The following is a 27956-nucleotide window of genomic DNA, read 5'->3' on the forward strand; positions in this document are numbered from 1 at the left end:
TAAGTGAAAGCAATTTGGCTACATATTTTTGGTTGATAGCCAATAATAAAAATGTCCCCATTATCAGCCTGATAATTTATCTCCTATAAATATCCTATAGATCGATAATATAAACCGTGCATCGCTATTGCAGCGACTGAGCATTTTGCCGATTGTTCAGTGTGAACATTTTGCATTGACAGCAAACAGTTTCCAGATTCGTTAAGTACAGGCTTTGTTACATTGATTTAAAACAGCAAGATGTTAATTCAGATTATATACTGTATATATGACCCTCAGTTTTGGAAGGCGGGGATAGATTCTTGGCGCCATCTTATTGGTGCCCTTAAATCAATCGTCTTAAAAATGCTCAGGCGTGTGTTAAGAATGTTGAAGAAAGCAGCAATGCAGAGCCGTCCCTGAACAAGAACCAGTGAGTGTCTCCTCAGTTGTCAGTTTGGGCTGTGATGATGCAAGAGAGGAGGGGATGTAAGGAGGGAGGTAGGCGGGGGGAGGAGGAGGGATGAGGGGGGGAGAGGTTAAGAAATGAGAGGTGTGGCGTAAAGAAAGGGATGAGAGGAGCAGAAGCCAGTAAGAAAGGAGAATGAAAAGAAAAGGAAAGGGGTGGGGGTAGAGGGAGTAGAGGCTCAGACACAGCCCTGTGTGTTGCCATGGTGCAGGCTCAGTCAGAGCTGCACAGTAGCTTTGCTGCTCAGCTAGCTAATTACCCACAGACTGCAATGTTGATACGCAGGCAGCCAAAGCCTTCTGGATTCACAGGAGCCTTTTTTTATTTGATTGCCGCACTGACACACGAGCGCGAGTCAAGGAACAGTTTATTTTTTATTTATACGTAGAGAAATACATCTAAGATGACGACACCAAGCAAAAACACGGTCCAAATATAATGTTTTGTGGGGTATGTGGTGAACAGCGTTACTGAACATTGTGAGGGCGCACTGCTGCGTCACCCGTGCCACTTGTGTAATGGAAAGAGCTCTTCCAGCCCAGAGCTTCATTGTCTGTAGCCTGTCGCTGCTTACTGAGAGCCTGCAGATCCTGATCAGCCTGCTTATAAAACCCAATATGGGCCATTGTGGATTAATATTCACCATTAAAATTTCCAATTATGTAATCAGCCAAATCCAAGCCCTGCATATGCTCACTAGAATATCTCAGCAGACAGAAATGAGAGAGGGGTGGAGGGGGGTCTGAATGAGAGGAATGATGCAACATCAGTCCATCCAACACGAATTCAAGAAAAAAGGTTTTGTTTGAAGAAAGATCTTTGGGGAGGTGAAAAACAAGGCCTGTTACTCTTCCCGGAGTCACGTTTAATGTTACTGAGTTGAAGGAAAAAAGCAGAAAGGTAACTGTTTGGTCTTCTTAAAGCTTCTAAGATTCAAAAGTGAAGTGTGTCTTTCAGTTGATGCTAAAAACCCTGTAGTGATGCTCGGGATATCAAATTATCTTTTTCCTGTCTTTTGCATGTTGCTGTCACTCTTATACAAACACAGATACACTCCTTGTCAAAGCATCCACTGCCCTTGAGTATGTGATAAAGTGTAAAGTCAGTACATGTTCTTGTTCCGTTTTCGATCCCATAGAACAATCTGAAGTAAATGATAAGCAATTTTGCTTGTTCACAGTGCAGACAAATCCGTCCCTGAAATCCAATCCCTCTGTCGCGATGTTGTTTGTTTAAAACTAATCTCAACACAATGCTTGTTGATTTCATTGTCAAGTTTAGAGAAGCTTTGAGAGTGAAGGACAGTTTCACGTCACATTACAAATTCGCAGAACTTTTGTTGAATTGATGTTGAAACTAATGTTTTGGGGGTTTTTTTGCACTGAAATGATTAAAATGATTAGTGATGAATGAAAGGACAATTAGACGATTGATAGGGAATTTTGACAATCGAGGAGTTGCTTGAGTTTAGTTTCAAGAAAATTCACTGCTTCTGCCTTCTCAGATGTGACTATTGTTGGCCTCCATAGCCTTCCATGATAGGAAACTGGATGTGTCTGTATTTGGACTGTTAGTTGGACAAAACAAAGTGGGCTTTTGGAAATTACATTTATCATTACAACTACTGTTTTAACCACTGAAGAATTTTGTTAATATCTTCTGAAACTGACAACTACTGTTTATTATAGTGCACCCACGTTGTATTTTTATGGCTAGAGTCCACATATTCTGTCCAACAGTACAGGTTTGCTGTGTTTTGACAGCCAGCTGGTATGAAAGGTTTCATCACAGGAACCTCTGTTACCCCAGCCTTAAAGGTTTGACTCTTTTCAGATCAGTAAGGTGACCGCTTTAATCTCAGCCAAGATGCGTTTTTTTGGAGGGGGTTTTCCCCAGGGGACCGTGTGTTGTGTCTGAATACGACCTCAGGTGGGCAGAGAAGAAGGGCAAATCTGGACCCTCGACAGGAGGCAGATTGATTTGGCAATCACCAAAGTGCTACAAACGTTTAAAACAATGCCCTGTTTTTTTCCCCTCTGCTGTTTGGCGCTAAATACATCAGCATATGGATAAATGTGCTCATGTATTCATAACTATCACAGGGAAACTAGAGCCACGGCTCTTGTTTCTGTCGCTTCGCCTGTTGTCCTACTTACTGTAATTCTTCATCACTTTCAACACCTACACTTAGTGTGAACCAGAGCTCAGGCACGGTTAGTGAATGGAGATATGTGAATATGTGGGTGTTCCCAAGTGGAGCTTATAGAACAGCATGAAACTCCAACCGTGACAGGAAGATCTCTGCTGCTGTATGTAGAAACAGGTTGAGCCCCTGTGGGGATGACTGGTTTTCATTGGGCTTCGGGTCAAAGTTAGCCTTGTTATTTTCACTGTGGTATTTTTACAGTGCAGCCTTAAGTAGTCTGTATTCGCTGTCAGTAGTTTTATCGCTGTCTCATGCTTTTGATTTGTGAATCAATATCAGCTGGCTTGCATTTATTCTGGCCTAAAATATTGCATCTGTATTTAAAGAAACAGAAAAAATATTAATTCGATTGCTGAAGTCCACTTGTAAGTGAAGGCTTGTGGTGTAAAATTTCATGTTAATCTCTCTTATTTCGGGGGGTATGAGGATCATCACAGCCTTAGCAGAGAGTGTTTGTTACATCACTGGGTTCATGAAGTAGAGTCACAGTCCAGTGTTATCAACTAAAAGAAACAAATAAGCCTAAAATCGTAAGGGTCTAATTGCAGCTCAGTAGATTGTGTTCTGCGGTGTTCAGGAAAGGAATGAGGAAAATGAAGGCGACAGAAGTGAAACAGAGCTCTCATTGAAAAAGAACAGAGCGTGGTGGACCATCCGGTGTGTTTTGTGGTACTAACTTGTTTCAGATTGTTAATTTTTATGTGCCTCCCTCTTCGCTGCAGTGAGATACTTTTCTGAGAGTTCCTGTTGGATGTAAGGAGGGAGTTGAGACTAATGGAAGCGGCTTAACCTCTTCTTAAATTAATAGTTTAGCATTTTTGAAAATCCACTCGTTAGCTTTCTTGCTAGAGTTAGAAAAGATTGATATCACTTGCATGTCCGTTCAGTAAATATGAAGCTACAGCCAGTTAGTTTAGCTTAGCATAAAGATTGGAAACAGTGGGAAACACCTATCCTGGCCTGGCTCTGTGCATCAGCAAAAACCTCCTACCACCATCTCTGAAGCTCATTTATTATAACATGAGCTCAGTCCTCTCATCTAACTCTCTAAAGCGAAATTCAAGAGGACGGACATGTTGTATGTCACAAAATTTTAAGAGTCTAAAATCTTCAGTGATATGTACTTGTGATGTGGGATGCGCAATAATATTGGCATGTCGCCAGTATCGTCCACTAAAAAGGCTGTAAAATGGAATGTCAGCATCAGCCTGAAATGAACATTTCTGCCACTGTGACAGGTCGACTGGATGATGCCTCAGTTGTACACACTGTGTCTGAAGATTATGCATAATAATATGTTCCAATTCCACTCAAGTCAAGTCAGTTTTGTTTGTACAGCCCAGAAATCACAGAACGCAATCACCAAAGAGGGCTTTGCAATCGCGTTAATGTACAGCACCCTCTACCATCTGACCAGACCATCTGTTTAGATTGGGAAAATCCAACCAAAAAAGCCTTAAGTAGTAAGAGATCCATACATTGTGGATCTTTAATTTTTAACTGACTCATCTCCTCACTGCCTATCATAGTTGCTCTTTGCTGTCTCCACAATAAGAATGTAAATATCATGAAAACATATAGATCAGTTACTGGATGGAGTGAAATAAAATCTCTCAGCTTGTCGTGTCAAAATAAGACTGTTACCACAGCAACACCATCAGCATCATCACAGTGTCTGCACTGATCACACATAACACACACGCATAAACTCAAACAAACCAAATTAAAAAAAACAAAAAACACGAAACAGTAAGCCGAATTCAAATAAATCCATTTAAAGAATTTACTTTTCTCCATAATTACACCACAGCAGCTGAATATACACCTTGTCGACTGGGGAAGGCAACAGGACAGTGGCGAGAGGATCAAAATGGCAGCGCTCCGTTGTGTGTGGTGGTGCACCGTCACCGGTACACAGCACAGGATCCAAAACACCAGAGAGGAAACAGCTCTCTCAGCTTAGCAACAAGAGGTAGCAACTAGTCAAGAGCTGTGAGGTAACATGCTGCAGTGACCTCTGATGTAGAGGAAGCAGTGCGGGCGGGATTATGCGAAGCATACTGATGACACTCACACATGACAGGCTCCCTCACCACAGCACAACTGCTAACTTTTAGCTGTTACTGTGATTAAATCTTGTGGCGTTGGCTGTGAGACCAGTGATGGATCTAAATTATCTGTACACTAAATGATACAATGCAACTGGACTCAAAACAAACAAAACAAACAATACTGATTATTGACCATTTATATTTTTGCAACAGCAGTTGACTGTGGCTGTGAGACATCATTTGCCGTCTTCCTTCACATACATGCACTGTACTTCATAGCAAAGAGTAGTGCTGAACTGGATACAGTCAGCAGTGGTGGAGGAAGCACTGAGGTCTTTTACTGAAGTAAAAGTAGTAATACCACAATATAAAAACACTCCAGTGAAAGTTCTACGTTCAAGATGTTAACTAAGTACAAAAGTATTAGCGTTGAATTATACTGCACTGATCACTTTAATGTTGCAGCTGGTAAAGGTGGAGCTAATTTTAACTACTTTATATACTGCTGCATAGCTTAATCAATAGTAAGGCCTCGTCATTTATTTGTTGAATAAATTTTTTATGGAGATTTGAAATCTGCAACTAAAGCTGGCATATAAACGTAAAAAGTACAATACTAGCAGCTGAAATACACTGTGATAGAAGCATAAAGTGAAATGGAAATACTCAGGTATAATACATGTACCTCAAAGGCATGGTGGAGTACTTGTACAGTACTTGAGTAAATGTATTTAATTTCCCACCAATTAGTCACTTCATTTTTTTTGAAAACAAATGAATGAATTCAACGGCAACCACTTTGAACAAGTCACTAATACATATGCACACACTCCCCGTGGCCCCTGCACTGTTTATACATTAAAGTTAAAGCATGAACACACACACACACACAGAGTCATGATAAAACCTGATCAATTGTCAGCAGACTTGTAGAAGGCCTTTTCGAGCAGCACTGTTATGAATATTCGTTACACTAAGTACTTTTCCCTCTGTGGCTGCACTTGTGAAGGTCAAACTAGCCAGCTCTCATTTGGAGCTGCTCAGCATGACAGAGAGGTAAGCCAGAGCATGCTTTTGTAATATTACATAAAGATGAGGAGCGAGCGCTGCTGACAGCTGTGACGGGGCTATTAATTATGGTTTCGTGAATGTGCCTCTGTGATGTGTGTTGGTGGTGGTGGTGGTTGGGGGGGGCAGCACAGTCACAATTCTCAATCATAGTCTTCAAATCAAAAAACTTTGAGCTTTAATGGGGCAGTTTTATGGGTGAACTAATTAATTTCCTTCTGGCTGCCTTATTGAAATGAATGCCTGAATCCAGCCGGCGTTGTAGCAGGAGAGAAGGAGCAGTTGACCTTTACGGCTATGGGATTTTCTTTATTACATCTTGTTATTCCGCCTTTGTCCCTGACAAAGAATGCAACATTTGGTTTTGACGGCGTCTGCGAGCGCAACATCTCTCACTGTCACGCGTTCATCCCTTCTCGGCTTCTCCAACCATCTGTCGCTTCTTCTCTCACCTTGCTTATCTCCTTCCCTCTTCCCTCCAGCACAGCGGCCACAGCGTGAATGAGATGTTGGGTGCATGGTAATTTAGTAGGTATTGATTGGACTGCAGCGTGGCCTACAAGAGGCCAATGAGAGCCAGGGGATCAGAGCAGCACCACTGACTGCATCTCTCATCCCACATTCAGCAGGAAAACATAAACACGGTACTGCCTGAGGCATCAGAAAATGGAGGAACATTACATTTTCGGATAACATAAGCACGTCATAGCACGCCTTGTACATCTTTCTGCTATTAGCTCTGACTGCAGGCTCACAAAGAGCTTCCATCAGCATTGGTTGTATTATTTGACTGACTCGGTGCATCATCTGATCGGGGCTGACTGTCATATTTCACTGTGATGTCACCACCGGAGACTGAGCTGCCATGTCGGCGTGCCTGGCGAGAGAGGCACTGATGTGGAAATGTTTGCTAAGGAGGAAGGGGTTATTGCCCTGTCAGCAAGCCGTCGCTGTGCACCCCCTCTTGTTCTTTCCCTTTACTCTACCTTCAGTGAAGAGGAGGGTTTGAAAACACAGCAAGTGGTGGTGGGAGGTGTAGAAGAAAGCCAATGTTTAACTTTCCTGATGTCTGACATTATTGTAGGGATGCAGATGCATCGATATGTGTGCACGTCATACAGGGTTTTTTAAAGTCACATCTGCGTGTTTAGATTAGTGTGAAGTCATACTTGGATCTATATTTTACATTTTGAAAGAAGAAGAAATATGGTTTTGGATTTTGTGAGTAATTCTTTATTATGCTATGGTGCAGAAAATTATACAGGATCATTGACACCGCTCACATGTCTGTACAGTAAATTTGAAGCTGCGGCATAAAATTGTTGTTTTACTCTTTAGTTTTGTATGGATTAAACGAACAAGATGTAAAATAAACTTTAGACATGCCGGTAGGTATGCCCCCCCACCCATGTTACTATGCTAAGATAACATAGCTGCTGGTGACAGCATCATATTTATTGTACAGGTATGACAGTGGTATCACGCAGTGACATGTATTTCCCAAAATGTTGAACCTTTTACTGTAACCTAGATGACAGTACAATATATTAGCCTGAAAAACCTTGTGCTGTTAACCTGGTCACATCAAAAGGGCTGGTTTTGAGACGTGACATGATTCATGTCTTAAGCACACATAAAAGAGATGTCTGATATTCATTCAGATTTCTTTTCCTGACTCCATTTGCAGCCATAATGTCATTGTGTGTGTGTGTGTGTGTGTGTGTGTGTGCGCGTAGTACTGAAGGCAGTCAGGCACATCCAGCCCATGGCCATGCATGTGCAAGCACAGAGCTGCATAAACTGCAGTGAGAGCCCCTAAGAGGTGAAGCAGGGGGAGGTGGCTCAGCGTGCTTGCTGGCCAATACGGTGCAAGCACCGGTTACCATGGGAACACATTGATTATTGAACAATTTGGATGAAGCCCGTGCCCTGCACTTGCCAAGATTCAGTGGGAGTCTTTGTGGCTTTACTGTCTCGAGGGTCTGCAGCCAAATAAGCACTGTGTGGTGCAGTGCCACTGGGACACTGATACACATCCACAGTGAGGCTGAGAGACAAGGGACACAGGCTCAACTGACAGAAGAACAAGATGATATATTGAAGATGATGAATAAGAAACTAGTATGAGCAGATGGGTGAATGAGGGAGGGAAAGAAAGAAAGCACTGTGACGAGGGAATTGTCATCACTCCTGGTGGTCAGGAGGAACTTGTTGTAATGATCTCATGCTGTGGAAGCAGTCTGGACTCATTGTCATTATGTGTACATGAAGTCTCTGTGTCCAGTATGTTCACTTGATTCCATGTCTACAACCAGGTGCCTGTATAACCCTACTGTAACCCTGAACGCTGCATTGCAGGCGGGCAGAAGGTGGGCAGAAGTAAAGAAGAACAGATTTATGTTATGAATTAAAAGCAATTTTTAAAAGGGATTTAAAAGGTAAAAGGTTGTTTCATTTCTGTCAGCCTCAGAGCTGTTTGGCTCAAGATGAAGCCATTTACACCTAGATGAGGAGGAACACTTGATAATGCCTGTAAAGGCTCGCAGTGTCCAGGGTTTGGATCTCAGGATGCTTTCCATCCATAAGGTTGAAAGGTAACCTCACACCCCCCCCCCCTTCCTGCTAGCTTAGGTAAGACTGACAAATGCCCCAAGTAATGTCAATAGTTAGCAAGTTTGACGTCACAAAAAGGCATTGCTTTCTTTGCATGCCATGTTTGTTAGTTTTCCAGCCCTGCAGATCATTCTGGCATTTGAACATTTTCATTTAAATGCTGACAACAGAGAATTTACCTGCTGAATCTCTTCAAGTTATCTAACCCACATTCACAGGCAACACATTGACAGACATCCCAGTCCCTTCCTGGATTGACATCAGTCTGTAAGAGACCGCTTTTGTCTTCTCCTCTGTGATCCAAAGCCTGCCTCTCATGGTCAGGAAAATACAGATACTCCTGCATGTCCTCTGAAGGCCCATTATAGCACAGGCGGCTCCTGCCTCTGGTATGTCATATGTCATGTCTTTAATCAGCTGTCATCCTTCCCTGGGCAGCAGGTTAATATAGATGAAAAGAAGGTAACCTGCAGTTTTTAGGAGGGAGGGGTAATCCAATCTAATCCTAGTTACCTGAGTAAATTGCAGAATGTTAAACAAACTCATGCTGAGATTACTCACGTTGAGATTATCTTCCATTATTCCTTTTTGTTTGCTTGTTATGTGAGATTCAGTTAGAGGGATTACGCAGCAATCCCAGGCCAGGATAATACTGCTGTTTTCTACGACTGATGGATTTATTGTCTTTCAGATGGACTTGTAGGTTCAGTGATCCTGTTGGGCAGCATTGGTCCACTATGATACTTATGATAAGCACTGGAGGCATTATGACTGTAACAGGTGTGTTTTGTCACATGTGGTCTCAGTTGTGGATTTAGTTGTTAGTCTGTCAGTCACCAAGGGACAGTAGTAGCCAGTGTATTCCCATGTGTCACCCTCAGGCTGTGTTTCATCACTTCTTGCCATATGGGCTTCGGTTTCAGAGTTTTCATTCACAATAGACTGTCACAAACATGGCTGCTCTGGACCAGTAATACAGGTGCTTTTACCATTAAACCCTCCGCTGGATTCTGGCCATGTGTTATGAACTGGGGTCTAAGATGAATGGGGGCCAAAAGCATTCATGAGAAATGTGCAAACACAAGCACAGCATCTGTTAGTCTGTATGCAGATTACAACGAAGGCCTGATTGTGCTGACTGGGTGGGTGGGTGATGGTGGTGGTGGGGATGTAGTTGCAGCCACAGCCGTCCAGAGTCATAGCACATCACCACAGGTCAAATCTACAGCTCCTACTTATCTGGAGAGCAAACTGTCATTACCAGAAGAAATGAAATGACACCTGCACAGCTTGTGAGGTGATGAACGATTTTGATCAAGAGTGTGTATCAAGCTGCTGCCGCGTGGATGCAGACGTACTGGAGCCTCATGCAACTTGATTGAAAACCCTTGGGTGGGTTTGAAGTACTGCTCAAGTAGTAAAATCTTAGATGTTTTAATAGCGTACATATTGAGAGTAAACTGTTCCTGTACCTGAGTAGACAAACTCTTCTGTCAAGTTATTTTAAATTATGTTATTTTAAATCATGATGGAAAGTTGATCTAAATGTTTCAACCAGAGATTTTGCCTGCTTTTTGTACAGTGGAAAGCATGCCTTTAATATCTCCTGATTTATTCTAAGGCCTTTAATTAGTATCACAGTATCTGTATCACAATGTAATATTACAAATATCATGATAGAGGATTTTAGTTTCTAGTACTCATCATACAATACATCTAGTGATGTGCAGTGTGTTTTGATAAAGTACATTTTCTGGAAATTCGGTTGAGAGTTTGACATCTTTAAATAAAATTACCTGATGGGAATGATTTATTGTGATTTATGTATCTGTATATAATTACATAATGTGGGGATCACCGCTAAAGCTTTTGAAATACATTGTAGACAATGTGTAATGTCAATATAATGAAAGTGTCAAGTATAATAATCCTATTTTAATTTTATTAATCTAGAACATTAAAATAAGGAAAGAAAAATTAAAGATGTACTGTGATATTGCCATAACCTGCCATAACCGCAGGACTGTATTATATTTACTTAATGGCCAACTCTGTGTCCATCTAATACTGTGCGGGTGCTACTGACGATTCTTCTTTCTTTTGCACCATAGCACAGTTTGCATAAAAAATAGCATCAAAAGTAATCAGTAATGTGTGATTCATGATGATTCAGGAAGGTGAGAATCAAATGCTTGGACACAGGCAGCATCTGCATATATTAAGACAGGGGTGAGAGGGTGAGATTGGGTGAGAGGGTGAGATTGGGTGGGTGGGTGGAGGAGGGGAGAGTAGGGCTAAGACTGACAGCTAGTGATTTTCTCCTGCATGTTGGACTTCAGGAAGTGTAAGGTCCCCAAACAGCGCCGTCAGCACCCCCTCACCCACACAGCTCAATCAAATCGATAAAAAGTAGACAGACCGTGTGCTGAACTCGAGTATGGCCATCAAGCTGCTCCTAAACCAACGAGTGTCTCCTCCTTCACACTTCTGCCTCCCTGTTTCCGCTCCGGCTGCTTTGTCCTGAGGTATCATAGCTTCTTCAGTTGCTCTGCAGGCCTGAAATGGAAAAAGATACACCAGGTGGCGCAATAGAGCTGAGCTGGAAAGTTAACAGCGCCGTCCAAGTTAAAATGTAGCACTTCAACCACGTTTTTTATATAGATATGATATATATATGTATATATATATATACATATAATATTATTTGTGTTTTAGTTGATAGAGAGAAGAGTTCATAAGATGATTGTCATTGATCGATCTGGTGATAAATAGTTGATTTCTGGTTTTGAAAATTGTCAGAAAACATCAAAAATATTTCCCAGAACCCAACATGATGTATTCGGAGGTCTTCTTTTGTCTGAAATACACTCTAAAACCCAAAGGAGCTCAATGCCTGCAGTTACTCATAGCTGAAAACGCCAAATGTTTTTCCTTTTTCTGACGATTAATTGTGAAACTGAGTGAAACTGTCACAGCCCTGTTTGACATTAATTAGGCCAGAGCCTTATATTTGAGAGGCAGGAACCAGTAAATGTTTGGTATTTTTGCTTGACAAATATCTTCAACAATCATGATTATCGAAATTGTTGTCTCTCAGTTGAAGAACTGATTAATCAACTAGTCAATTCAGCATTACATTTATGAAATAAGCTTAACCCCCTAAATTAAAGATTTCGATGTCCCTTTTGTCTAGTACTTTTGCATGTAGCCTGTTATGTTAAGTGAACAGTGACTGAACCATAAAATCATGCATATTTTATGACATGGTGTTATATCTACGTGTGAAATGAAAGTGGAAAGGAGGGGCCGGTGTGGGATAACCGTATTGTCCCAACGGCTGGAACGTAAGCCGGTTTGTTTTATGAGGTGACCGCGGGACGTCTGGCTGCAGTGGTTTTAATAAGCAGCGGTCTCTCTGCCCCAGTCCTCATTCTCAGTCCTCACACCTTTACATGCCCCCCCCCACACACACAGACACAGTCAGCCCCAAGGAGATTTACCGCCACTTCCCAAGGCATCCGTTCACTTTGCTCCCAAGTGATAGTGTGTGTACCGCATTACGTCTGCGAGCTGCCAGCCTCACACACTGAGATAATGTGTGTATCTTTTCATGTTCACAGGCCAACCCTCCCCCCATCATTGTGAACGCAGACTCACTAGATGCAGGCCCTTATGTAAGTATCTGTTCTCTCTATCTCTGCACTGTATACATCTCTCTTGTTCACACTCCCTTTGTGTCGGTACATCAGGGTGTTTATGTGTGTGGATGTGTGCGTGCATGTGTACGTGTGTGTGGAAGAAAAGGTCGCCTCCTGGTAGCAGCATGCTGTGTGCCTTGTGGACCAACATGCCTTATTCTATTGATCCTGTCTGTTTGTCCGGATTGTGCTTTCTGCAGTTGCACATAAAATCACAGTGCATATGCATTTTTAAACACTTTTGATTGCAGCAAATCAGAAATTTATGCTGGTATTTTTAGTAAGTCAAACAATCACGGGTCCTTGTATCCTCTGCATATTTTTTTCAATAATCCTATTCTCCATGGTTCTCTGTGTTCAGTCTGTACATAGGTCTATTCTGTATTATATGCTAAAGGATTTAGCTGAAACATTTGCATGCTTCTCTTTTTTTCCCCCACTATATTTTAAGAACATGACAGAATTGAGGCTCAGTGATGTAACTAACCTATATGCTTTTTGTCTCAACAGGTAAATGGCAGTGACGGGATGTATAAATATGAAGAGATCATTTTGGAGAGGGTGAGCTTTACCAGTTGCTTGCTCCATTTTTGTCCACATTGTACATACATCCCGTTTGATGTATTTTCTGCATGATGGACAGATTTCTCCCCACTAGGTGGTAGTAAACAGCTCAGTCTTTGCTTAAAGAACATGGAAATGTGACAAATCTTCATCTCTGTAAATGAATGACAGTCACACGTGATGTGTGTTAGTGAAGTTATGGCTGTGCCATCAGTGCTGTAAGAAAGTCTTATTATGTCCCATGTGAGTATGTGCACAGAATGAAGTTTTTTTTGTTTTTTTTTTTTTTACATAATCCTGATGCACATGTCATCAGCAGACACCAGAAATGTAAAGTGCTCTCCTGTTCAATTGTTCACTGGGCACTGGTGCACTTGTCGGCGGTGGTTCATCTTGTAGTGGCAGAGCTATATGTTTCTGCTCTCATTATTCCGCCCACATATAGATGCATCTCCAAACCCACGATGGATGCACAATATCTCTCTGCCCCTTCCACTCTAAGTGGCATTCTGCATGCGCGGAGCTTAAATAAGCTATGCAAAGTCACACTTTAAAAGGTCTGTGGGTGTGTAACATTTGGTGGTAAGGCCCAGTGTACTCCTCTCGGCTTCAGAGCAGCACACTGGGAGGCCTCAGCCTCCCTCTGTCCTAATTTGTTTCGACTGTTGCTCATTAATTATAGAAAATAATAAAGTGAGGCCTTTTCTCAGCTGTCTTGTTTGCTGCCCGTCTCTGTGGTCACGGCTGTCAGATGCAGCAGTGCGCCTGGACCCACTGGACCCAAATGGGTCTTCTTGTCAAGGTTCAGGGCCAGGAAAGAGAGGAGGTGCTAGTGTCTGTCTCCAGCAGGCAGTGAGAGGCTCTGTAGCATGCCACAGAAATGATGCTCCTCAGCTTTACTTTAGATCATGAATCCATTTTTCTCATTTTCTGGGCATTGTAACACTGATGTCTCTCTGTGGGTTGACGGGATAAACGCGACATTTTGAATGAAGTGTCCTCATCTAATGGAATACACGCCACAATCATTTGTCACATGCAGAGACACATACACATACGTGCACCAGCGTGTCCATAAAAATGTAGATCAGGAATGCCAAGAGAAACCCACAGAGCAGTTTGTATTGATAATGTTTCTCTGAGACACCTGTTCACTTAAATGCCATATTGCACTGGCCTTTGGCTCGTCACTTATATCTAAACGTGTGTGTGTGTGTGTGTGTTTATTGTACCATGCTGAAAATGCCATTCATAACATGTGTACAGGGGAACTCTGGCCTGGGCTTCAGCATTGCTGGAGGAATAGACAATCCCCACATTCCTGATGATCCAGGGATTTTCATCACCAAGATTATCCCTGGCGGAGCAGCTGCTATGGATGGAAGGCTGGGGTAAGTTCCTCTCCTCCTCACCTTATCCTTTCCTTCTACTCTTTTCAAGCTCCTCTGCACCCTCCCTCCTCTCTCTCTTCTAACCTCCCTTCTTGCTTCTTTCTCACCACCAACATGTGTCCTGCCAGGCAGTGCTGTGTGGGAGGCAGAGTTTCTACAGCCCTCTGCCCTCAGGATCTGTGTGTTTCCTCAAAGTTATGATTCACTGAAAGAAAAAACAAAGCCTGAAACATGCAATAATTATGATATGGAGTACTTTTTATGTGTTTTGGAGGTTTCTGATTACATTGGCCATGCCAGGGTCTCTCCCTGTCTTTGTGCAGTGAATTTATTCAATTGCTTTTGACTTTTGACAGACAAGTTGGTGCGTATTTAACATGCATTTAAACTTATCCCCCTGCAGGGTGAATGACTGCGTGCTGCGCGTAAACGATGTGGATGTATCTGAGGTGGTTCACAGCCGGGCGGTGGAGGCCCTGAAGGAGGCGGGGCCAGTGGTGCGGCTGCTGGTCCGACGGAGGCAGGCCCCACCTGAGACGATTCTGGAGGTCAACCTGCTGAAGGGGCCCAAAGGTCAGGGAAACATCCCACCTGTCAAGCACTAGGATAGAAATTTGCAAGCTCATTGTTGTGCAAGCTTCTTTACAATGAATGCACTCATGTAAAATGACCACTACACAGTTTTTAGATGTATTAAAAACACATTTGTAGTCATATGTGTGAGGTTACTTTTTTCGGGATAAATGTAAATTAACTTTGGAAATGTGGACAAAGGCTGCACTTCAAATGAAATATTAACTAAGACATGAACTATTAAGCATAGAGGAGGCAGTCCCAGACATGGGATATATCTAAAGGGGTGATTTTGTGCACACGCACTGACTCTCTGTCTGTGTGTATTACTCAACCAGGGCTTGGATTCAGTATCGCTGGTGGGATCGGCAACCAACACATCCCAGGAGACAACAGCATCTACATTACCAAGATCATAGAAGGAGGAGCTGCCCAAAAAGATGGACGGCTGCAGACCGGAGACCGCCTGCTAGCTGTATGAGCCTCCCACTGACTCAGTTATTTTAGACAAGTAGCACAAAAAATTCAGCAATAGCATGACAATAAAAAGGCCCATTAATATGATATGTGTTTACAGGTGTTTTAATGATCATTTTACAATGTTAAAGTGTGTTAAGTCTTTAACACTGTATGCTTTAGGAAATTACTTCCAGTTCTGGTTAGGTAAAACCTGCATCTTCAAATAGCTGTAACAAGTTCATCACTACATGACATGATCTGTCCGATGCATCTGCTTTTAATAAAGTGGAAACTATAATATGTGAAAATCAAAAGCATTATTTACGCAACTTTTGCATTTTTGCTGTTTGTATTCTCATGCTTTTGTCTTTTTTCCTCATTTCTGCAGCTGCAAAAACATGAAATGAGTAAAATAGTCAGAGTTATTGTCAATGCTGGTTTATCACAACACTTCTATACTGCTGTGTGAGTTATTTACAAAGAGCAATTGCTTGAGATTCAACCAAAACTTTTGAGTGACAGTGTATTTCTGAAGAGAAACTGAAGAAATTCAGATAATTTTTAGAACCTCTACCTACTGCTTTTGACCTCTGTTAACGCCGCACAGCACACCAACCTTTCACGCTGCTGCTGCTGAAATGTACTGAAATCTCATAATGCCTTCAAGCTATGATTCATTATTGTGTTGGCTGGTGTGATGGCTGCTGTGATGTCTGGTGTTGTCACAGTGCAGCAAAGACGTGAAGTGTTCAGTTGTTGATACAAGGACTTTTTCTTTCTATCTCTTTTCTCGAACAATCATCACATTCAGGTGAACAACATCGTGCTACAGGATGTGCGTCATGAGGAGGCAGTAGCGGCACTGAAGAACACCTCTGATATGGTTTATCTCAAGGTGGCAAAGCCAGGACCAGTGCATCTCAATGACATGTACGCCCCTCCAGACTACTCCAGCAGTACGTATCTACCTCTTCTTGTTGTTCCAGTCATCCAGTGTTGTTCACATGCTGTCTGAGTGGGAAACTGCATTTGTGTATTTATTAATCCATGAGCAGCTAACTCCAAAGCGAGAACAGGTTTATTTCTATAAAATGTTGAAGTGTGAAGCAAGTCAAGGTCCACGGTGGAGCGTTTTGCTCAGGGAATCATCTTTTTATCTTTATCGGAGATGTTTCAGTGAGCCTGCAGAAATTTTAATGTTGGATTACTCTTGCCTCCCCAATAAACTGCTATGCCCAGACACCCACATAGTGAATGTAGTGACACACACACACACACACACACAATCCTACCCACAGAAACAACAAGCGCAGTTCTCTGCCTCCCACTGAGTGTGGATGGTTTCTCACATCCCACCTGCTCATGAGAGCCCACGATCTTGAGCTGCGGTGTCTCAAATTTCCACAGAACAGTGATTTAGTATTAGTCGGGGGCCACTGAGGGATTTTTGTATGTTCTAAATGTTTGCGGTTGTCAGGGTTTAAGCGAGCCCATAATGCAGACTTAACCCTGCTCTGACAGAATAACCCGTGCTCCAATCAGGATTTGAAATGTGTGTTTTATCATGCTCTGCTGCCTCCATCAAGAAAAGGAGGCGTTTTTAGGCCTACGATTTGTTTTTCTTGTATGCATGCACGAAGACAACTTTTTTAGAAAAATGTCCCCAATTGTTTTAGAAGGGGATTGATACAAAACATCAAGTAGACTACTTAAATGTCTCTGTTATTGTCTGTTGTGTAAAGATTAGCACAGGGACGGAACAAAAGCTATGATTTTATTTAGCCCTGCCAATTTCCTAAATGCCATTTTGGTTCCTCAGAGGCAAATTCTGATTTCGTACAGTGTGGGTCATTTTGGCCACAATTCCAGTTTCTAATAATATAATGTTGATCTGAGAATGTTGAGGCATTACTGAAGTTAGATGCTAAGAAACACAAGCAGTCAGACAATAAGACAATCAAGTTTTAAACAAACGTACCACAGATTGAATAAAATTATTTGAAAGAGAAAATGAAGGCATACATTGAGATTATTACCCAAAGTGTCTACAATCTACAATTTGCTGTAGTTGTGATACCTTTCCTGTGCACTAAGGTACTATAACTGACATTTTTGAAATTGTCTAGACATCGACAATCTGGATAAACTGTAACCTCATTTACAGTTTGTTTTAAGGTAGTTATAATGTCTGCAACTCCTAAAATAAGCCCACCCAAGGTGTCTTTACTCTTTCACTAATATAAACAGTAAGGTAGACATGACACCATAAACATACTAGACTGGACATACTAAAGCCATGCTAGCAGCCCTGTGAGGCTAAACTAAATGCAGAGCTAAATGCATAAACAGTAATGCTAACATGCTGATGTTGTCATGTTTACAGTGTTGGTATGCTAACATTTTTGCAGCCATTTGGTCATAACTTTGGACGAAGTAAAGTTATAACCTGCTCATGGTACTGGCAGCACCTCAAGAGTCCATCCTCTGGGGAACATGAATTTGCAGTGCTAAACCCGTAGATCAGATTTTAGTTTTTTTGGCAAGTCTTCTGTACTGTTCCTGTCTTCTGTCCTGTTGTGCCCAAGTTGTAATCATTCTTTCTTTACCCCTACTGGCCTGGCCCTCCCTCCAGCCTTCCCCACCATGGTGGACAACCACGTCAGCCACAACTACATGGGGGCAATGGAGCCCAAGCCAGTGTACCCACCACCCCAGGTCACCCCGTCCAGGTACTCGCCAGTTCCCCGCCACATGCTGGGGGAGGAAGACTTCACAAGGTAGGTTACAGAGCGGTTCCATCATGAAAGATTCTGCTTCCATACATCACACTCATACTCATGAGTGTAGATTTGAGTAGCACATACGTTAGACATCAGCAGAAGGGCTTTACCGTGTTTTTTTTGTTGTAGTACGTAAGTAAGTGAAGATACATTAATGTGGAGCTAAATTGTATAAGATTAAATTACTCAGTCTTTGTGTCAGTTATTTTTAGTTTTGCATGGGTTTCCCTGCAGCTTCCTGTTTTAAAGGTGTTGTTATGGTGTGGTTTCCTTTGACAATACATGTTCCTGCAGCAATTTAAATCGACCTTAGGAAGTGTTTCACGAGGCAAAACAAGTCATCAGGACCCTGGCAGTGCATAATGTACGATAGCTTGACAATGTGTAGTGGCTGTGTGCTGACCAAATACTTTACAGAGAGGCCCCCTTGTCACTTCTTGTACTTGTTATGACTGTGTTTTAACCCTTGACCTCCTATCCAAGTACTGGATCAGAAGTGGCATTCATAGAGGCTTGATTGGAGTGCCCCACAAGGTCTTGAGTCATCCTAACCCATAGCTCTGGGGAGGAGGCTGTATTCCCCTTGTGTGTGCATGTGTGTGTGACTGCATGCAGGCGTTTATGTGTGTCGTGGAGTGAACGTGTTACAGGATGACTGTTCGTTATCTGGCCCTGTAATGTCCTTGTACAAGCTGTCTACATGACTTGTATGTGCTTTTGTCGCATCTTTGTTGGTATGTGTGCGTTATTTGTGTCCTACACTTGTCCCGTTCACTGTGATTCCTGTACCCCACAGCAGGGCTGAACCTATTTACAGTGTCATCCACAAACCTGGGGACAGCAAGGTGCCCCAGGCCCTCTACAGAGGCTTCTGTCCTTCCCCTGCTCCCTTGTGCCAAGGTCCACTCCCCTTCTCTGGCAGGTACTAACCTAGTCCATCACGCCTTGCTAAGCTAACCCTCCACTGTATAGCTCAGCATCTGGATCTGGCATCAGACAGGAGCTGGACCAGAGAGGGACAGAGGCCACCTCCCTCAGTAGTAGTATGTTGAGCCACATTTGTGTACAAATTGCACAAGCAGAAGAAATGCACAGTGGTGAAAGTAACAACTAACAGACGAGCAAGCGACAAAATGGAGGGAGGGAGTGGCGGGTTGATCTTTGAGTTGATAAAGTTCTTATTTTCAGGCAGAGCTTTTGTTGAGTGTTTTGTCTCTGTGTTCGCATGTTAATGTCTCCCCACCACATGTCTGCTGAGCTGTTGTATGTATGTTGCTGCTTTTTATGTTTGTATGACATACTACTTTTCGACTCATATGCAGCTACTAATTAATCCTTCATGACCTGACACAAATTGTGCTGAAAAACTAAATGCTATAACAGAGTGTGAAATGTTTTTGAGAGAAATTATCTTGTTATTCCTGGCCCTTTGTGTATGTTTTTTTTTAATTTATTTGCTCCACTTTTCATATTTTGAAAGATCTACCCCCGCAGCCATAATTGGTCCATCAATTTTGTACTAATCTGCTCACCTGTATGAATCTAAAATACTAGGGCCCTGTTTATCACAGTTTAAAATGGAGACGTACCTGCTCTTCACAAACACATCTCCACAGGAGTCCAGCAGAAAGGGCTTCATGCTCCCACAAGCTGTTCATTTCCATCTGTCAGGAGGTATCGATGGAACTAAGCTTCTATCTTGGGCCAAGCTACTTTCACCGATGGTTACTGCTGAGTACAATAATATACATGATACTTATTTATGGCAGTGTTGTTTTTTCACAGTTTGGCATTACCAAGTGTGCTAAAGGGCCACCTGTTTGTTGACTGTTTCTGCTTAGTTATTACATTACATCCACAGTCTCGTCCACTGTCATCGCTTCATGTATGAATCCCCATGCTGTTTCTGTGCTTGTGAGCCATTGCTTTTATGTGATGCATTTGTGTTGAATGCAGTTTATATTGTCAACCATATATGCCATGCACTGTCAATATGTGTTTTCCTGTGAGTGTGAGCGTATGTGTGTGAGAGAGAGAGAGAGAGAGAGAGAGAGAAAGACAAAGACAGATTCTGGTCTTGCCATTTGGCTGTAACTAAAGCCAGGTTGTGGTGTTAAAAAGAAAAGACGGTACGGTGGGATGAGAGAGCTGAACGCAGCCACCCAACCAACACAAACATTCTGCTTTGCAGCGTTGGAATGCTTTGCCTGCTGCTCTGTGTATGTAAATATAAACACTGAGCATTGCTGTTACCATAAATGTAATGGAGACTAAGAGCCTGATCCGGTACAGGCCAACAGACCAGTAGCAGCAGACAGTCCTGCAGCTGTCATGATTCATCTGCACAGTGGGGAAACCAGGCCTTGCACTCAGGGCTTACCCCTCTCGTCAACCCGTGCTGATCACACCAATCATACGTACATGTTGTACACTGAAACCTTTGCTCAGGATATGCTGACACATACGAACACACAGATACACACACAATGCACACACTTGTGGTATACATCCTGGTGCAAATCAGAATGGGCTACATACTGTGTCCATACGTGCACCTGTCCTCCCCCATTGTGTTTGCGTGTTGTGCCCACTGTATAATCAGAAAAGAGCAGCACTGTCTCACTGGCTGACTTGACTCCCAATCACAGCAGATGAGCGTCCGGCTCCATCAGACTGACAGGCATATAGCAGATATCTCCATCAAGCCCCAGCAGCTTCCCCGTGGGCTCCAACTGGGAGGGGTTATTTTTGACGGGTGCTGTAGTAAGCACAGACTTCCACATAATGCAGCAGGCTGGTTGTGAGGGGTGAGTCATAGCTTGTATCGGCCCTCTGCCCATCTGCACATTCCCCTCAGTGGTGTCATCATGGATACATGCCCCCAACACCCCCGCCCACCCACCCACCTTTTCTTCATCTGATATTATCCCCGTCTTCCGGAGATATGTCAGTACTGTACATAGCCCTCTTGCATCCTTGTCTCTGTCCAGGCTGAACTCAAGAAGAGATAAAACCTCTGTGTTTGAATAAGCACGTTTGGTGTAATCATACATGTGTGCAGTGGTGACACTGTGCACTATCACTAAACAAGCAGCTCCCCTCTGGCGGTCCTGTCAGGGCTGCTATATACACTATAATGTTTCTAGTTAGGCTGCTGTGTTCAGGCAAAACCTGTGTGTGCAGAAGCCCGTGGACTGCAGCATTACGTAAGCTAATCAGTAACTTTATTTCTCTCAGAGGCACAGAAAAACACAAAACCTTTGACTGGTCATCGCAAGATTTCAGTCATTACTGACAAGAAATGCTTTGACCTTTTGGTTGGCGTTTTAAAAGGCACAGTAGCAAAGAGGAGTGTAAAATAGAAGTAATTACATCAGATTCTGCTGAGTTCCCGTCTTAGGTGTTAATCACTCATCACTCTGATTTTATTCTTTGTCACAGTGAGAGGCCTGAAATGTCTTAAACTGTCTGTCACCTTAATGGTGAATATATTTTTTCTTGATGTCACATTAGCAGGCCATGAAGTAAAGACAAACACAGAAAAAAATCTTTTGAGCAGCGTAAAGGAAGACAAAGATAAAGCAGCATTTTAGTTTTATCAGAATGTGCCTCTGTACATACGCTGATGTTATCCGTTTGGGAAAAGAGAGAGAAAAAGGACTGCGAGAGGTAGTATCTGTCTGTGAAAAATGGCGTCCATCTGCAGTGTCCACCATTAATCAACCAAGCAGAGCCAATTACTGGACTGAGTCTAGGGCAGCATGACCCGCTGAACCCCACAGCCCAGATATCCGTTCTCACAGGTTTAGGATTGAGCTACCACCGCCAAAACACTGAAGCAGACACGGAAAATCTAGAGGGGTTGGGGGGGCGGGGCATTCTGAATTAGAGAACAGAGTCACAGGACAAAGACTGGGCAGAGAGAAAGGTTTTTTTTTTTAACGCTCTATAACTGTTTACATTCCTGGCACAGATGAAAAGGCGGGGGGTGGAGAGGCAGGTCTTGTGATAGGCATTTACAACTGTAGAAATTCACTCCCATTTTCTCAGAAAATGACCCGGCGATCCACAAATCCTGTGGATCAACAGGGCATGGAGAAACATGCACGTGAATCCTGCTCCTTTGTAGAGCAGCACTAGTACGCTAGTAAAAAGACGCTGGCCTTATTACATGTGTCCAAATATTCCACAGTAGTCTGCACATTATTTTCCAGTGAGGAAATCTAGTTTTCAGCATGCAGTCAGGACAGAAACCACGGGGGCGTCAAATCAAAGGCCTCAAAGTCGTGAAAGTCGGTTCATGAGCTCCTCAGTTTGTTTACACTCTTGACAAATTAGCAAAGAGCTTCTGGGAATCTGTCTGCCTAGTCTCCAGAGGGCCCGGATGACAGACAGGAATGCTGGTGTGGTGTACTGGAGGCAGGGAATGGGGAGTGCCGCAGACAAAGCAGCATAAGAGTAAGAGTAGAGGCACGGGGGGGGGGGGACGGCACAGTGAGAAGAAGGATCAAACTTGGATAAGCTCCAGTTCAACACATCTGCCCAGCCCTGATGCTCTTGATGTAATGCAGTCCTGGTTATTCCAGATGTGAGCGAGGGGTGACTTTGGCCTTTTCTTGCAGAACTGAATGAAGATGACTTTCACAGGAGAGTTAGGGTTAAGAGTTAAGTCTTGCCTTGCTGGTGATGATGGGTAGAGAGCCTTTGTGACAGCCCAAAGAGAAGCTGCTTCCCATCACGGCACACAAGGATGAGATAGGGGACACAAGGCCTTCCATGCAAAGGAGCTTCTAAAATTGTAGCCCCTCTCTCAGCGTAGGACAAAATAGGAAGAGGGGTCGTGGAGTGATGTGCCAAAGCCACCATGTTCACGGTCAACGTCTCATCTTCCATGTCGATGATGAGGAGCCTGCCTGAACGCACTGTTAGGAAATACTCTCTCAGAAGGAAGCACTGGATCCTAAGGTAACCATGGAGATCTGTGTGCCTCGTTGAGCTGGGATGAAAAGCTCAAGATGGAAAGCAAGGTTATTTTAAGCTTGACTCATTTGAAGGCAAGTCAGTTGTTTCAGCGTATTTGAAGGCATTTGCCAGTGGCCGTGTTAGTTTTTCACCTGCAGGTGCTCAAAGATCTGATGGGATATTGAAAAAAGACAGAACATCTTGAAGTTTTAAGCTTTATCAGAGCAATCATATTGAGTCTGTCCCTGATTTTGCCTAGCAGACATACTGCTTGAATTTAATCCTGCACACCCAGATTCACTATGTGGCTACTGATCTGTATTGTTTATTGGCCTTAGAAAAAACTCTCTGGTCAGTTGATTTCAAATGAACACAGTGTGAAAGTCTGGTTTAGGCTTTCTGATGATCTTAATGTCTTCTCTAGTGACGTAATCTGTGCTTTTTCCAGGCAGTTTTGGGTATGATTTTGGAAGTCTGGAATGCTGCCTCGGCCTTAACAGCAAGTTTGAGCGCAGCCTTCAGGGATTGAGTAGGAATTGTTCCTGTAGACCGCAGACTGAGTACTGCAAGAGGAGTCCACTAATGAGAACCATGCAGCGTTTTCTGTTAAGAGAGGAAACTGTGAGGGCCTTTGCCGATGTACATGCATGCACGTATGTATGCGTGTTTGTATACAAGGTATGCGCGTGTATGTGTGTGTTGGAACTGGTGTGAAGTGTGCTCTCAGAGGACTTTTGCTGGACTATAGCAGCGGTGTGGCCTCACTCGTGTCTTGTCACTGTGGCAGTCTGAATAGCCTGCTGGAGGATGAGTCATAATGGCTAAAGCTAAAGCAGAGCTTCGGTGGGTCTGTCGAGCAGGAGGCGGCTCAGTGTGTCTGCGTACATTAGTATGAGTGGGTACTTAATTGTGAACACGTGTTCATGTCCATAAGGTTGCCATGCAAATCAAAATGTTGTATAGTCAGTAGATAACGCACATTAGGACACAGTTCTGCTGCTGCTTGTTTTATTGCATTCGTTGTATCTTTTGCAGAACTGTTTCCAGTGTTCATCAGCGTAATCCAAATAAGCTTTGTTAGCAATATGCTTATAAGATTGCTAAATGGTTAATTCTGTGTTCTACTGGTGAGTGGTCCTATGGACTAATCATTTAAATGTTGCATTTAAATCACTTACAAAAAAAAAAAAGCTCTGCAATCTTGCTGCTTTTACCTAAACTCAACGTTCTGAGACCGTACACAATGTAAACCGACTGAAGAAGCAGCCACTGTGTACCCCTCTGCTTATGGTCTCTCTGTTTCAGATTTGGTCATATCTCTCTATGTGCCTGCCCTCTTCTGTCATGTCCTTCACCCTGACGCTGTCACTCTCTTCGGCAGGGAGCCAAGAAAGGTGTTGCTGCACAAGGGCTCCACAGGCCTGGGCTTCAACATCGTTGGCGGGGAGGATGGAGAAGGCATCTTCGTCTCCTTCATTTTGGCAGGCGGGCCGGCCGACCTGAGCGGCGAGCTGAGGAGGGGCGACCGGATTCTCTCGGTCTGTATCTCAGCCTCAAGCTCTCCCTTTGCCCACATCAACGACTGTAGCAAGTTTGAGGCAGTTGGCAGTTGTTGTTTCAGCCAACTCCCGCTGTCAGAATAATGATGGTAGAATTAAGGCAGAGCATTGTTTAGAAAGCCACCAAACATCTGCCCTGCTGACACGTCCTTGAGCAAGACATTAAATCCATAACACCTCCGAGGGAGCTTAGCTGTGCTCTGAATTTCGTGAATCAGTGAAGTATCCAATAAATTACATATTTAAAGCCCTTGACTTGTATTTCATAACTTTTAACCCCGTGTTGCTCCAAATTTGCGCCTGTTTTATTTAAGTGCTATTTGTATTCTGAAAAAAAATGACAACATTATATGAAAAAGATAAGCTACTCAATCTTGACTACATCATGATTGTGAACAGTAGTACTTGTAGTACTCTGAAAGGTTTTCATTTTCATGAATACTAATAATCTGGTTACATTTAATGTTAGGTCTGTACATGATGAGGGCAGATCATGTCCCCACAGGCTAACATTAAACCATCCACCTTGAGGATACACTTTACTCCAGCCAGTTAGACTTGTTTCCCCTACAGATCTCCGTGATTAGATGATCGAAACAGCTTTAGGATGTAATCTGGGTTTTCTCACTGAAAGATATGTTGTCTGCTGGGTTTGCTGCAGGTGAATGGCGTGAATTTAAGGAATGCCACACATGAGCAGGCCGCTGCTGCGCTGAAGAGAGCTGGACAGACTGTCACCATCATTGCTCAGTACAGGCCTGAAGGTGAGGCCATCATGTTTCAGATCACATGTGAATACCGCATGATATTGTCCCAAAAGTTCTTTCATGCAACAATCTTACCTGCTACCAGCAACATCATTGTTTTAATTCACTCAATGCAGATTGGTTTTTTTTTTAAAAAAAATGACCTGCAAAATCACACCCTGTTCAGTTGAAAATGTTCAGACATATCAAGAGAACAGTTCCTTCAATATGTGCTGTTGTAAGAGTAGCACAATGTGTGTGTGCATTTGATGAGAGGCTGAGAGAGCAATAGAAAGTGATGGCGCAGAGAAGTGGTCAGTTTAGCAGTAAATGTACCAACAAGGTACAGTTTGTCAGGTTGCAGCTACTTAAGGCCAAAGTAAAGCTCCCATGTGTTGTCTCCCAGCTGCTGGAAAATTGAAGGAGGTGGCGTCGCTATGACGATCAGCTAAGAATCCTGCTGGTGTTGAGGGGGTTACTGTCTGCAGTGGAAAACCAAGTACTCAGTAGGACTGGGTGATAGAGCTGAAAAATGTACAATAAATGTTTCATTATAGTTGATATTGATAAATATTGATCATCTTTAATAGTCTGTTTTTGAAAGATGAGTAGAGCAAAGGTTTTATTTAACCCCTTTTTTTAAATCTATGGAATTAGCATTTGTTTTCCCTGAGGAAGTGTCGCAAACCACAGCTCTCCAGATGTGACGGTCCGATGTATTGTGGGAAATGTCAGGATCCAGGGCTTTTGGAGCTTATTGGCTCATGCTAGGCAATAGAAGTCTGGGTATCTTTGCTGCTTTGGGTCATGCGTTTCCCACAAGTAACTTTACGAAAAGTGCCGTACTAAATTGCTGGAATACCCCTTTAACGTTTCCGCGAAACGCCGGATATACCTGGCGATAATGCAAGTAACAACGGTGGTAAATGAGGGCAGCGCTGCTGAAAGGCTCGCGATAGGAAGTATTCAGGTTCAGGGGCGGCACTTGTGTTAGCAGGCTGAAGCGGTGCGCTAACGGCAAGGCGGGCAAACCAACCGCTGTTGTCCTACCCTGTTCAAACCGCGAGCTCCCGGGAGCAGCCGCTGATCGTGGACCCAAAGCCTGACAGCGATGGAAAGAGGAAACTAAGCGCAGAGTGCCGTGCTCTACTTCTGTTACGACGGCAGAGGGAAGTTTTAGAGTGCTTCAAGTGAAGGTGGAAAACGAAGAAAACCTCAAACTTTTATCTGTCTACTAGCTTGTGGGGATGGGGGATGGGCTCGAACACAACACCAGCAGCAGAGCAGAAGCCGCATGAACTCCCTAATGGCTGGATGAAGAAACTACCGGCTGCGACAGCGAAATAATAGCTACAGTTTCATTTAATTTGAGGTGAGACGAGGAAGGAAGGTCATGGGAAATACTGACACGCTGAAATAGGAACAAACTGCGCGAGTCTTTCCATTGTAGAACAGGTTTATCTTGACTGCTACTGTAGCGAGGTAGTTTGTTGTTCTTGGTCGCTGTAACCTGCAGTTTCACTCCAGTAGTACAGTGTAAAAGGTAAGTGTACGCGGCTCTTATGTCCGAGCCACTGTAATGCAGGAAAATGACTTTGCCCAACTGGCAATACGGGTTTCATAGTTGAAAATGGCTCTGTTGTAACCAGCCTTGAAAGCTTACCATGTTAAACATGTGATAGCCTCACCCATACTGTTAATGCAACCACTGCTATGGTAAACCCGTACAATTACCTGGAATCTGCATTTTTTTTGATTTTATCACCTTTTTTCTCAATTTAATACGCCCTTCAAGCCAGCTGAAGTAGCTTTATGTTGTAATTTTAATGGGGAGGATTCATTCATGCCCTTAACTTCTTTACTATTCTTATGTAAGTAACCCGTGAGGTGGAGACACAGAGGTGTGGTCAGACAGGTGTGTGTCAGCTTGGTGGTGGTGGTGGTTTAAACAGTGACTTAACCTATGAAGTCACCTCTTTACATTTGAATTAGGTGTGCATGTCACTGCCACACCAGACTTTGAACATACAACTCTCTGACCGTTAGTCCATTTTCATATTGACTAAAGCAGAATTGATTTGTCAGCTAGGCTGCCATTCACAAAATGGCACCGTTTCTTATCACTGCTACTGTTTGGTGGCTACATTTTGCTCAGTGTTTTTTGTAATTCTTTGCCTGTGTATTTGAGCATACTGCAGCAACACTATAACAACAATGGAAAGGATATTGTGAGCTTTAGATGTAGGCTGAGTTCTCAGGTTATGCTATGACAGGAATGTGAAAAGGTATAAGTCGTAGCATGCTCTCACTCCATCTTCCCTTCTCAACAATACGCGAGCCATAACTCTCCAGTGCCTCTCCAAGGTCATTGAAATTGAAGTGGAATGGAGGTAAGCCTGTGAAAGGCGCAAGCTGAAATAAAATCTGACAATATATTTTCTTTCTGCTGCAAAACGCTGATTATACTGCTCCATTCTTGTCCATTCCAGTTGATGATGTCTCGCATGCCAGACCAATCAGGCAGCATCTTGAATAACGATGTGGTTAGTTGAAGGGAACCTTTGTTTACCATACCAAACCATGCTTACAGCTCTACGCCCCCTTTGTAACCCAGCGAAGGACAATTGTCTGTTTGTGCACAATGCTTAACTACTGTAAACACACGAGTAGAGTGCTGGCAAATGATTGACTTCCTGCATCCCCTCTTGTGACCTGGGATCTGTTGCCGGTAATTCTACTGGCATCCTAAAGCGGTGCGTGATATGTCTTTGCGTTTTAGGCAGGAGGAACCCCTAGTGAGCTATACAAGGACAGTCAGTCAGGGGAAGGAAGTGGAAG

At 43.2% G+C, this 27956-nt stretch overlaps 1 protein-coding gene across 13 annotated transcripts in view; it reads left to right on the top strand.

The window, feature by feature from the left end:
* The window catches only part of dlg3 (discs, large homolog 3 (Drosophila)), a 76220-nt gene that overhangs the window by 34396 nt on the left and 13868 nt on the right, over positions 1-27956 (top strand). For 5 of the 13 annotated variants that reach the window (XM_046405583.1, XM_046405584.1, XM_046405578.1 and 2 more), the window contains 10 exons: positions 12007-12060; positions 12595-12645; positions 13915-14039; positions 14443-14612; positions 14951-15087; positions 15883-16027; positions 17686-17848; positions 18648-18773; positions 24195-24351; positions 25034-25136. In XM_046405583.1, coding sequence (XP_046261539.1) covers positions 12007-12060; positions 12595-12645; positions 13915-14039; positions 14443-14612; positions 14951-15087; positions 15883-16027; positions 17686-17848; positions 18648-18773; positions 24195-24351; positions 25034-25136 — 1231 coding nt within the window. Of the gene's footprint in view, positions 1-12006; positions 12061-12594; positions 12646-13914; positions 14040-14442; positions 14613-14950; positions 15088-15882; positions 16028-17685; positions 17849-18647; positions 18774-24194; positions 24352-25033; positions 25137-26007; positions 26491-27956 lie in introns of those variants that run through there. The other 8 variants (XM_046405588.1, XM_046405592.1, XM_046405589.1 and 5 more) reach the window with 5 other exon arrangements.

Source organism: Scatophagus argus, chromosome 12, assembly GCF_020382885.2.
Source record: "Scatophagus argus isolate fScaArg1 chromosome 12, fScaArg1.pri, whole genome shotgun sequence".
In the NCBI taxonomy this organism is placed as follows: Eukaryota; Metazoa; Chordata; class Actinopteri; family Scatophagidae; genus Scatophagus; species Scatophagus argus.